Source organism: Pelophylax lessonae (assembly GCF_965119305.1).
Source record: "Pelophylax lessonae genome assembly, chromosome: 2".
Taxonomy (NCBI): Eukaryota; Metazoa; Chordata; class Amphibia; order Anura; family Ranidae; genus Pelophylax; species Pelophylax lessonae.
The window spans coordinates 275,793,246-275,806,452 of NC_138769.1; the positions used below are offsets into that span (position 1 = coordinate 275,793,246).

Consider the following 13,207-nt stretch of genomic DNA (forward strand, 5'->3'; position numbering starts at 1 on the left):
CGTTGCCTGGGGGTCCCTGTCCCTGTGTCACTTCGGTGCATTGTTGGGGGTGCAGACGTTTGATGATGTGGCGACCGCAGCAGTGCATATTCGCGCGGTCCGCCATCTTAACTATGGGCAAACATGTGTAGCTCCTCTGGGGCGATTCTGCATGTTATTTTGGCGCCACCCGCCGCCATTTTGTGGGTGGTGGAACGATCGGTCCGACCGCATGTCGGCGGCCATTTTGGCGTAGCCTCCAATGCATTCCTATGGGGCAGCCATTTTCCCAGAGTCTGGCATATAGTCCAGCCTACTTCAGCAGCACTTCCTTTCCATCAGCAGCAGGACATCGGTAGCAACACTCTGTGAGCTCTGCAGGTTATTGCTCTCAATCTTCCTGTGTGTTATCGCTTCTGGCTCAGTTTCTCTTCTCCTTTTGGGGTCTTTTGTCAATATAGCTGTAGCGGTGGGCTGCGCACACCTGTTAAAGGAACAGTACATTTGTATTGCACTGTGGTTTGTTTCTGATAACTTGGGCAATGGATTCTCAGGAAAGCAAGTTTCCTCCAGCTTTAGTGGGGGGCCCCAGTTCTCCTGTGGCCCCGCTGCGACCCGATTTGGCTGCTGTGGTGGCGACTTTGGTGGCTAATATGGAAATGCTGATGTCTGAACGTGCTGCGAGAAAGAGGCCCAGGTTGTCTCTCTCTCTTCTGATTCAGATGGGGATATGGCTGCTGCTGCGAGCGTGCCCTTTTCAGGGTCCAGCTCATCCTTGGACTCCCCGGGGTCTGAGGGGGAGGCTGAGGTGGAGGGGGTTGATACCTCCTCTCCGGGGTCGCCTGAAGAACGGGCGACCATGGATGAGTTGATTATTTCTGTTAAGGACACCTTACATTTAGAGGATGAGCCCAGTCCTCCGGGCATTGTGTCCTCATTTGGGACGCACAGGACCCACAAGTCTGCGCAGGTTTTCCCCTGCCCAGCTGAGTTTCATTACACTGTTAATGAGATGTGGCGCACGTTAAAACGTCCATTTCTGGTACCTAGCCGGTTCAAATTGCTTTATCCTTTTGCGCCGGCTACGGAATCACGATGGTGTGTGCCTCCACAGGTAGATCACACTGTGGCCGTGTTGAACAAGGCTACCTTCGTTCCTACTGAGGATACCCCGGTTTTCCGGGATCCCACGGACCGGCGGTTGGAGTCTCTAGCTCGCCATTCCTATATGGTGGCGGGTTCATTGCTCAAACCCGTTTTCGCGTCCGCTCTGGTGGCTCAGGCGGTGGCTGATTGGACTAAGATGTTTAGGTGCAATCTCGTGTCTGATAGTGTTCCGCCTGCCCGGCTGGAAATGGTGGATCAGATCCACCAGGGAGTCATGTACTTGTGTGATGCTGCCTTGAATGAGGCCCCCTTGGTGGCTCGCCTCTCTAGTGTGGCGGTGCTTAAACGCCGACTGATATGGCTGAAGAGCTGGTCGGCCAACCAGTCCTCACGGAAAACAGTTGCTGATTTTCCCTATGCTGGCTCGCCTTTTTGGCGAGGCGTTGGACACCCCGGTGAAAGGCGTCACGGGGGGCAAGAGCACTATGCTGCCCCAGAACCTGAAGAACAAGTCTTTTCGAGGCAAGCGGGGTTCTGCGCCTAGATCCAATCAGGGGTCCTTTCGGAACCAATCCAAGGGCATGCCCTTCAAGGCCCAGGGCAACCAGAAGAAGCCCTGGGCGGGTAAGCAGAAGTCCGGCAGTGCCGGCTCGGCGGGTCAGACCTCCTCTTCCTGAAGGGGCGCCCTCACCCATTTCTGGGGTGGGGGGATGTTTGCACGGCTTCCTCCAACCTTGGCTGCTCCGGATATCGGACAGGTGGGTTCAGGAAATCATTCGATCGGGGTACAAGATCAAATTCCTTTCCAGGCCGGCGGACAGATTTTTTTCCCTCAAATCTTCATTTGTCCCCAGGGCGTCTGCAGGACCTGCACCAAGCGGTGCAGGACCTTCTGTCTCAGGGGGTGATTGTCCCGGTGCCTCATCGGGACAGGTTTCGGGGGTTTTATTCAAATCTGTTCACTGTGCCCAGGAAGGAGGGCAAAGTGCGTCTTTTTCTGGACCTGAAATCACTAAACCGCTTTGTGCGTGTTCGGAAGTTCCGTATGGAGTCTCTCCGTTCGGTGGTGGCCTCCCTGAGTCCAGGGGAATTCCTGGCCTCAATAGATCTGAAGGATGCGTATCTACACATCCCCATTTTCGAGGGTCATCAGCAGTATCTTCGGTTCGCTATCGCAGAGGACCACTACCAGTTTGTGGCGTTACCTTTCGGTCTCGCTTCGGCACCCAGGGTTTTCACCAAAGTGCTGGCGCCGGTTCTGGGCCTACTGAGGGCACAGGGCATTGCGGTCTTGGGCTACCTGGACGATCTCCTTCTGAGGGCACGTGCCAGCCAGGACCTAGTGCGCGATCTGTCCATCACGGTACAGACGCTTCAGGAGTTCGGATGGACCATCAACGTTCAAAAATCGGCATTGTCTCCATCGGTTCGTCTTCCCTATCTGGGAATGATTCTCGACTCTGCTCAGGCAAAGGTGTTCTTACCGGAGGACAAGCTCCGGACCTTGCAGGACGAGATCAGGTCCCTCAGGGACAACCCGTCCTCGTCACTCAGAACCTGTATGAGGTCTCTGGGGTTGATGGTGTCTGCCTTCGAGGCGATCCCCTTTGCTCAGTTTCACACGCGGGCTCTCCTGACGGAGATCCTGGCCAGGTGGGACAGACTGCCTCAGTCCCTGGATCTGAGTGTCTCCTTGAGTCGTCAGACCAGATTGGCTCTTCTGTGGTAGCTCCAGTCCCCATCGGTGGCGGAAGGCAAGTCCTTCTGTCCGTTGGTGTGGACGGTGATTACCACGGATGCCAGCCTGTCGGGCTGGGGTGGAGTCCTGGGCAACCTGTCTGCCCAGGGCACTTGGTCGGAGGAGGAGTCCTCCCTCCCGATAAATGTGCTGGAACTGCGAGCGATAAAACTCTCTCTTCCAGTGGTCGGGCCGTCTTCCGGGCCGTCCTGTCCGTGTACAGACGGACAATGCTATCGTGGTGGCTTATATCAACCACCAAGGGGGCACCAGGAGTGCTCGGGTGGCCCGGGAGGTGACCGACATTCTGTCTTGGGCCGAGACTCATGTCCCGGCGATCTCAGCAGTTCACATTCCGGGTGTGGAAAATTGGCAGGCCGACTATCTGAGCCGCCAGACCCTGGACCAAGGGGAATGGTCCCTACACCCGGAGGTCTTTCAGATGCTGTGTGCGAGGTGGGGATCCCCGGACGTGGATCTGTTCGCATCCCGGCTAAATCAAAAGGTGTAAAGGTTCGTGGCAAGAACGCGCGATCCGTTGGCGGACGCCTCGGATGCGTTGGTAGCCCCTTGGCATCAGTATCGTCTTATGTATGCCTTTCCGCCGATTCAATTACTATCCCGGTTCCTCCGCAGATTGGTCTCGGAACCGCTCCGGAGCCACCGGTGACTCTGGTGGCTCCGGACTGGCCACGCCGGTCCTGGTACGCCGACGTTGTTCATCTGGCAGTGGCGCCTTCGTGGCGTCTGCCTTTGCGGGAAGATCTCCTGTCTCAAGGTCCGATCTTCCATCCTGCTTTACAGTCGCTGGCTTTCACGGCCTGGCTGTAGAGACCCAGGTCCTGAGGGACAAGGTTCTCTCCCCTGAGGTTATCCCTACTCTAATCAAGGCTAGGAAATCCTCCTCTGGTAAGATCTATTACTGTACCTGGAAAGCTTACTTCGCCTGGTGTGAGTCCAGGGGGTTCTCCCCTCGTTCTTACTCGGTGTCGAGAGTGTTAGCTTTTCTCCAGTCTGGAGTGGATCAGCGCCTGGCGCTGGCCACGATAAAGGGCCAGGTGTCGGCACTGGCTGTCCTTTTCCAACGCCCTGTGGCGTCTCATTCCTTGATTCGCACCTTCATTCAAGGTGTGCGACATTTGGCTCCTCCCAGGAAGGAGCCTTTACCTCCATGGGACTTGAACTTGGTTCTGTCCGTATTACAGCATGCTCCCTTTGAAAACATCAGGGAGATATCGTTGCCTCTGCTGTCGAAAAAGGTTGCCTTTCTAGTGGTGATCACTTCGGCTCGCAGAGTGTCGGAGCTGGCGGCGTTGTCTTGCTGCTCCCCTTACTTGATAATTCACAAGGATAAGGTGGTTTTGCGACCACCCTCATCCTTCCTTCCCAAGGTGATCACTGAGTTCCACCTTAATGAGGACATTGTCCTGCCTTCGCTTTGTACGAAGCCTAAACATCCGAAGGAGATTGCTTTGCATTCCTTGGATGTTGTCAGGGCAATCAGGGTTTACCTGTCGTCTACGGGAATCCTTTCGGAAGACGGATTCCCTATTTGTCCTTCCTGAGGGATCTCGGAAGGGCATGGCTGCGTCTGCAGCAACTATTGCCAAATCAATCAGACAGACCATTGAACAGGCTTATGCCTTGAAGGAACGGGTTCCGCCCTTCCCTGTTAAGGCGCACTCTACCAGATATTTGAGTGCGTCCTGGGCCTATTGGCATCGGGCCTCGGTGGCCCAGGTGTGCAAGGCTGCGACTTGGTCGTCAGTGCACACCTTTTCCAAATTCTACAAAGTAGATGTTCTGGCATTAGCTGATGCTTCCTTTGGCCGCAAAGTTCTCAGTGCGGCAGTGCCATGAAGGACCCTTGAATTTTTTTCTGGGTTCCTGGCTGTTGGTGTTTGCTTTCCTGGGCTGTTGATCCTGCTGAGCATTGTTTTTTTCTGTTGCCCAGTTGGTTCTCTTACGGTGCATGTAAGATAACTTTCTCTGATGTGGGTACTGCTTTGCCTTTTCTACGGTTGCGTCTCCCACCCCTCATGTCTATACTGCTTTGGGACATCCCAACAGTGATGACTTGGAGGAGGCGGCGACTGTCGGAGGACGTAAGAGAAAACTGAATTTTTGTAAAATTTTACCTGTAAAATTCCTTTCTCTGACTCTTCCGACAGTCGCCGCCCCCGCCCCTCTTTTGGAGTTCTTATTACCTACTGCTATGCTACCAAACTGAGTTGGGAGTGGTGATGCAGGGAGGGGTATTGACCAGATAGGACAGCCTCCATGGGTGTGTATATGCTAATGTATTTGTCTTTGGACTAAGTCTATATGCCTAGCTACTCCTGCGGATGGGAAGTCAATACCCAACAGTGATGACTTAGAGGAGGCGGCGACTGTCGGAGGACTCAGAGAAAGGAATTTTACTGGTAAGATTTTACAAAAATTCAGTTTTTTTTGCTGCCTATAACTACTCCTGCAGTGGGCAGCATAACCCAATGGATAAGAAGTAAAAAGGCTGCGTCTGTCAATGCATTTCAGAGAAACGGTAAGTTCTTACAAAAATCCATTTTCTTTGGCTAGAAAATTAATTGGAACCCCCAAATATAAATAATATATAATATATATATATATATCTCTCTCTCTCTCTATATATATATATATATATATATATATATATATATATCTCTCTCTCTCTCTCTCTATCTATATATATATATATATATATATATATATATATATATATATATATATATATATATATCTGTATATCTCGATCATTTTTTTTGCAAAGACTCTGGAGAATAAAATGGTGGAATTTGCGATATTTTTTTGTCATGCGATATTTGCGCAACCATCTTTCAAACACAATTTTGGAAATACACTTCACTAAATTTAAAAAACTAAACTGTAAAGTTAGCACAATTTTTTTGTATATTGTGAAAGATGTCACGCCGAGTAAATAGATGCCTAAAATGTTACGATCTAAAATTGCACACATTCGTGGCATGGCGACAAACTACGGAACTTAAAAATCTTTATAGATGATGCTTTAAAATGTTTTTTTAACAGTTTGCCAGTTTAGTGTTAGGAGGTATTTTGCTAGAATATTGCTCTCGCTCTGATGATTGCGGCGATACCTCACATGTGTGGTTTGAACTCCGTTTACATTTGCAGGTATGTTTTATGTGTACATTTTCTTTGGTGCGCGAACGGACGGAGGTGCTTTACATTTTTTTTCCCCCCTGTTTATTTTATTTTGTTATTGATTTTTAACACACAATTTTTTTTTAAATATTAAAAAAAAAAAAAAAAAAAAATCTCATTACTCTTATTGCTGTCACAAGGAACATTTTTACTACATTTTTGAATACTGACAGTTTTTTTAAATAGGTGCCGTTGGGAGCTTAGTACACCGGAAGTGATGTCGCTTCCGGGTTACATGATCGGAGACCCGAATCTGGCTTAGTTGGGGACTATAACCAGCCGGCTGACATTCCGGCTATTTTCCCGGGTCTCCCGGTGGGACGAGAGACCTGGGCAGAGCGGCAGGAGGGGGGGGTCGTCCCCTGCCGCTTGCTGGGATAACGGCTGAGCGCCATCTGTTATCCCCAAAAAGCCAACCGCCGGCTCTAAAAAACTATACAGGGGTTATGCCTCTAGCTGCAGGAATCACCCCAGTACAACTACTGCGTAATTCAAGCCGACGTACAGGTACGTCGGTTTGCGGTTAGTGGTTAGCATGCTACAAAACTTTTATAAATACTAAAAGATTCACAATTCTGTAATTTACGCGATTATAACGTCTTGTGTTTTTTTTGTTTTTTTAAATGACAATAACCAACATATTATACTTGCCTCCTCTGTGCAGTCCGGGTCCTCCTTCTCGGGTCCATCTTTTGTGCTCCTGGCCCCTCCCTCCTATCCAGTCTTCCCACAGCAAGCAGCTAGCTATGGGAGCATCCAAACCGAGCTGCAGCTCCCTGCATACATTCAGACACTGAGCTGCCGTCCGGCCCTGCTCCTACTCTATCCTGGTTGGCTAACTGACTTTAAATGATAGCAGTGGGAGCCAATGGCTTTTGTATCCCAGCCAACCAGGAGGGAGAGTCCTGGGCGGCCGAGGGGCTCTTTGACATCGCTAGATAAAGATGGTGCTCAGATAAATATTAGAGGGTGCTGGGACGGCTGCTACACACAGAAGGCTTTTTATCTTAATGCATAGAAAGCATTAAGGTAAAGGCAGGTTTTTTTATAACTCCTTTTAAAGATGAAAATAAAATATCGAAATGTTATGACCTTTTTATATAGGCACGTTACTGCGATGTGGTGATTTCTACTGTTAAATGTTTTTTGCAAAAGATTCATTAATTTTTTTTGAAACTAAAGTAAAATACGTGAAATGTAAAAGGTGAACAGTTCTAACTGTAACTAGATGTTACATCATGGTGTATCAGTTAATCTGAAATATGTTTTATGTAACTTTTTTTTTTTTATTGTCCTGTAGATGTCACTTTAATGAGAAAACCACTGAAAAAACTGCAACCACATCCTTTCCGGCCTATTATTCCACTTATTGCTAGAATTTCTGATCAGAATGCTTCTGGAGCCCCTTCTATGACATTAAGGGAAAAGACGCGTCTTGAAAAATTCAGACAGCTGCTTTCGAATTTGAACACTGATCTTGGTAAGACATATACGTTAAAAATTTAGAAATCAGTTTCTGTAAGTTAACCTCAGCCTAAATGGATCAGTATACAGGATTACATTATTCAAATAAGTCATATGTGGTCTGTACTTTTGTCATCTGTCTACTGACCCCAGAAATAAAATGGAATGAGAATCCAGTCAGGCATCGGTGTGCTAACGTAAAGCGATTGTTTATAATAATGTGTGCCCATTCCAGAACAGACAAGATGGAGGAGGGAGGCAGGTGTAGGGAGACTGGGGTGTTGGCAGGCATAGTTACTAGGATGGAGATTAAGTATAGGGAGGTGTGTGTGTGTGTGGAGGTGGGGGGGGGGGGGGGCAGGGTTTCTGGCAAAGTGGTAAGAGTTGGCAGGGTGGGGATTGGGTTGTTCCTTCTCAGTGACATGCACAGTTCAAAAGTGTGGTGGCGAGATTGGGGATGGTTGTACAGTGGATAAAAATGGAGAAAGGAGAGCTAGTATCATGCTGTTGGGGTGGCATAGTTCTTGCTGCAGGGACAGTATGGTGCTGACCTGATTGAGTACGGGGGGTGGGGTCCAGAAACTCGTTCCTACTCTGACAAAGCATACCCAGTGTTGAAGTCAAAGGAAGACCGGGTGCAAAAGTATGTTGAAAGCCCATTCCAAACTCCTATTCTGCTTCTAACTCTTTGGACAGCAGTACAGAGCAGAGGGTTTTGCTGCCATCTTTAGAAGATTAGGTCAGCACTGTATACCCTTTCCCACTCCCAAGCATGCCTTCAGTTTTTTTTCATAATGTCTTTGGTAGATGGACATCTTCTCTCTCTTCTGACGGAAGCGAAAACTTTTTTCTCTATCGCTCATTGACAGACGTAGTCCTCGGTGATACAGCACCTTCGGGTTATGTTGCCTCCACAGGAGCAGGACTAGACAGGAAATTAAAATGCTCTGGCCACACCCTAGGGGCAGTCCCAGAGGGTATATCCTCTCTCTCTCTGCCTCAGCAAATCAGTTATTTTCTGTCTAGTTAGGAGTAAGGACCTAGATACCTTGCTGGGATCTTCGGTCCTGGCAAGATTTTTTTTTTCTTAAAAAGGTTTTTTAGACAGCTTTTTTCTCCAGTGTTCCTGTGAGATCTTCAAGCAAGAAAGCTGAACTGGGCGACGGGCTGGATGTTGAGATCCGGTGGTCACCCCAGTTCAGCCTACGAGCGCGTGCAGGCCATAGCTCCGCGCTGGGTCGGCCGCGACAAAGTCCCATTAAGGGACTGACCCCGCGAGTTAAACGTCTCGCTGAAACGCCAAAGACCATGAGTCACGGCGTCCGTATTGGTCGACAGCCCTCCCGCCCCGGTGGAGAGGGTTACTGTCAGGAGTTGGTGCCCGCCTGGTTCCGGTATGGTGAGTAGTATGTTCCCCCTTTTCCCCCTGACGGGTCTTGTGGTGAACGCGGGCCCCTCTCTGTATGGTAAGATAGAGTCCCCCTCTATCCTATAACATGGCACAGATCCCCCTACTTTGAGTGTGATTTTATGTGCACAAAGCCAGGAGGCTTGGTTTGGGAGCTAACAATCTAATTGTATACATGTTTAAAAGATTGTAATCAGTGGCAGTCTGGGAATCTTACTGTGATAAGAATAAGGTACCTACCAGTCAGAAGCCACGGACATGTTGACTGCCTTCCTAGTCAAATCTCCAGCTATAGCAGGCCTTCCGAACGGCCATGCGGTCCGCCAGGGCCGGTACCGCCAACCACGCCAAAAATCCCCATGCAGAGATAGTGTTGTGTGCCCTGCAGCACACCGCTATTCGGTACAGGCCGCCGCCATTTTTTTTGCTGGATTGCACGAGCCGCCATTTTGGCGTAGCCTCGTGTCTCCAGCATGGGGGCGGCCATGTTTGAGGTGATCCAAACACCTCGTGGAGCTAGGGGAGGCGCCGGAAGGCGTGCAGAGGGGCGGAGCCGCCTCCTTTCTTCCTGGGCAGCCAGCCAAAAGACTTCCTGTTTGTCAAGACAGCGCTGTAACCTGTTGCAGTTAAACTCTGAGCATCAAGTGGTGAGCCTGGGGGTCTATCTCTCTCTCTCTCTCGATCGATAGGGATCCCTAGCAGGTAACACTAAGGGGCTTTTGTGGTGCTGGGGGTCTGAAAAAAAAAAAAAAAAATTTATTTTTGAATTATATTATCCGGGAAGTTACTAGAATAATCATGGACCCTGCCACACAAATTCCCCCACCTGTTTCCCTCGAGGGGGCCACGGGACCCGCCGGTGCACAGAGTGTGGAGGCATTTACAGCAATTTTGGAGTCTATGGTGGCTCGGGTGGAGGCGGCCTGTCAGGGACGAGGGTCAAGGAAGCGACCCCCGCCTACCCCTATATTATCTGACACCTCTGATTCAGAGATGGTCACTGCAGTTGCAGGTCCCTCTGCAAGGGCTGTTACCTCAGGTAAAGCTCCCTCAGACAGTGAGGAGGACGTTTCTTCTCCCGCTATAATTCAGGAAGAAGCATTGGTGGACGCACTAGTTGTGGCAGTGCAGGAAACCTTAAAACTTGAGGTTTTACCGGCAGAAGCAACTGAAACAGAGATTCCTTTTGGTACTAACAAGCCCATCAAAACGGTGAAGGTTTTTCCTGTACCCAAGTGTTTTGGTAATAAGATTAAAGGAGAATGGGAGCATTCTAAACGTACCTTTACTATTTCCAAGCGTATTGCTAGACGCTATCCGTTTGAGGAATCCATCATTAAGAAATGGACGGTACCACCAGTGGTGGATCCACCTATTTCCAGGCTGAATAAAGCCACGGTTATCCCAGTGGAGGACACTTCGTCCTTTAAGGATCCGGTGGATCGAAAGATGGAAGCAGAGTCCCGCACTATCTTCTCTCTGATAGGGTCAGCATTTAGACCAGTAATTGTTATTGGTCTAGTTTCCCAGACACTTACGGAATGGGCGAGATTGGTACGCCAAGACCTTAGGGGAAAAGATATTCCCCAGGAAACATCTGATTTGATGGAACAGATTATACAAGGGCTACAGTTTATCTGTGACGCAGCCTTGGACACTACTCCCCTATTAGGGCATGCATCTATGTCAGCGGTAATCCTCAGACGTGTGCTGTGGTTAAAATGCTGGTCAGCTGACCTAGGTTCCAAAAAGACCTTGACGAATCTCCCCTTTCAGGGGAATCGTCTATTTGGGGCCACCCTAGATGAAATCATTAAGGATGCCACTGGGGGCAAGAGCACTTTTTTGCCACAGGCTGCTAAAGCTAAGGGACCTCGCAACAAGCGAGGACCTTTCTTTACCGCCCATAAAGGGTTCGCACGCCCGGCAGGAACAAGCGGGAAAGGCAAGACTCCTCCAGGAGGGTTCAAGAAAGGCTGGTCGGACAAACAGAGGACCAACTCAGCCAAACCCGAAGCAAAGGAGTACACAGCCTGAAGGTGCGCCCCCACTCGGTTTGAGGGTGGGGGGACGTTTTCACCGGTATTCAGGACATTAGATCGAGCATCAACTACTACTACCGGTGCGATTCTTCCCTTCCAACATTTAAGTACTACAGGGAGCGGTAGTCACCGTTCCCTGAATAGATCTTTTCCTTTACCTTTTCCTAAGATTAGTCTCAATTCCCCACAGGAATCGGATCTGGTTGACTAGACAGGCCAAGAAGCCTCTAGCCGGGTGACTTCGGTCCCTGAGGTTCAACCAGAAAAGATCACCCTTCCTGATAGTAATCAGGTATCTGATAAATGTGTGGGAACAGAAAACGACCAGACTTTTTCGGATGGTCGGGGCCAGATAGCTCTAGGGACGCCTGGTTCAGATCCAGTCAGCGCCAGTGGTCCTAGAAATTCTAGGCTGGCCTCGTCAAGCCGGCCTGGCCGACTTGGACATGCTAGTCGCAGACGTTCCATGGGAACTTCGTCTCAGGGAGTGTCTGTGGTCTCAAGGACCTATTTACCATCGTGCTTTACAGTCGCTGGTTTTAATGGCCTGGCCACTGAGACCCAAGTACTGAAGGACAGAGGTTTGTCAGCTTCAGTCATTCCTACCCTTATTAAAGCAAGGAAAGCCACTTCCAGCAAGGTCTATTATCACACATGGAAGACTTATATTGCGTGGTGCGAATCTTTAGGATTTCCTCCACGTACCTATTCGGTGACTCGAATATTGGCTTTTTTGCAACAAGGGGTTGAGCAGAAGCTAGCCTTGAGCACCATCAAGGGTCAAGTTTCAGCATTAGCAATCTTCTTTCAGAAACCTTTAGCTACCAAGTCTTTGGTGCGGAATTTCATCCAGGGGGTGCGGCACCTGGCTCCACCAGTCCGCGCGCCCTTACCGCCCTGGGATCTTAATTTAGTTTTGTCGGTTCTACAGAAACCTCCTTTTGAAAACATCAGGGAGATTCCCTTGCTTACTTTATCCCAGAAGGTGGCCTTCTTGGTGGCTATCACTTCTGCACGCAGGGTGTCAGAACTGGCTGCTTTATCATGCCAGTCCCCATACTTAGTGATTCATAGGGATAAGGTAGTACTTCATCCTAAGCCATACTTTCTTCCAAAGGTGGTTTCAGATTTTCATCTGAATGAAGATATTGTACTACCTTCCTTGTGTCCTCAGCCCAAGCATCATCGGGAACATGCGTTGCATTCCTTGGATGTGGTTCGGGCAATCAGGGCATACCTGAAAGCTACGGAATCATTCCGTAAGACGGATTCACTTTTTGTGATCACGGATGGCCCCAGAAAGGGTTTGCCTGCATCTGCCGCGACCATTGCCAAATGGATTAGACAGACGGTGGTACAGGCTTATTCTATTAAGGGTCAGAGTCCTCCGTTCCCTGTTAGGGCGCACTCCACTCGAGCGCTCAGTACTTCCTGGGCCTTTCGCCATCAGGCGTCAGTGGTCCAGGTATGTAAGGCGGCCACCTGGTCGTCGGTACATACCTTTACAAAATTCTATAAAATTGATGTGATGGCATTGGCGGATGCCTCATTTGGCCGCAAGGTTTTGCAGGCCGCAATTTGAGGAGACCGGTGGTCTACCTCGAGGGTTTTTTTCTGTTTGGAAAAAAAAAAAAAATTTATTTTTTTGTTGAGTCTCATCATTAAGGATGAGCATTGTAAACTTCTAGTTGGCACCGGTTGGGCCTTCTAGATTGGGATTTGATTTCCATTTTCCCACCCCTCATTTGTGATACTGCTCTGGGACGTCCCGAAGGTGCTGTATCACCGAGGACTACGTCTGTCAATGAGCGATAGAGAAAAATGGATTTTTGTAAAATCTTACCGTAAAATCCTTTTCTCTTAGCTCATTGACAGACGTAGTCCCCGCCCCTCTGTTTTTGAGTTGGGTTGGGTTAAAATCTCTAAAGACTGCTTTTTGACATAACTGATTTGCTGAGGCAGAGAGAGAGAGAGGATATACCCTCTGGGACTGCCCCTAGGGTGTGGCCAGAGCATTTTAATTTCCTGTCTAGTCCTGCTCCTGTGGAGGCAACATAACCCGAAGGTGCTGTATAACCGAGGACTACGTCTGTCAATGAGCTAAGAGAAAAGGATTTTACGGTAAGATTTTACAAAAATCCATTTTTCTCTCTTACGTCCCCCGACAGTCGCCGCCCACTCATACAGTCTTCACCAATGGGGTATTGACTTCCTCTCCTTAGGAGTAGCTAGGCATAAGCCTTGTTAAAATAAAAGCATTTACATAGA

The 13,207-nt window shown here is 49.2% G+C and overlaps 1 protein-coding gene across 4 annotated transcripts in view; it reads left to right on the forward strand.

Annotated features, from left to right (window-relative positions):
• TBC1D22B (TBC1 domain family member 22B) overlaps positions 1–13,207 on the forward strand; it is a 780,346-nt gene that overhangs the window by 114,786 nt on the left and 652,353 nt on the right. For all 4 annotated transcript variants that reach the window (XM_082245406.1, XM_082245407.1, XM_082245409.1 and 1 more), the window contains exon 4: positions 7,326–7,505. In XM_082245406.1, coding sequence (XP_082101532.1) covers positions 7,326–7,505 — 180 coding nt within the window. The remainder of the gene's footprint in view (positions 1–7,325; positions 7,506–13,207) is intronic.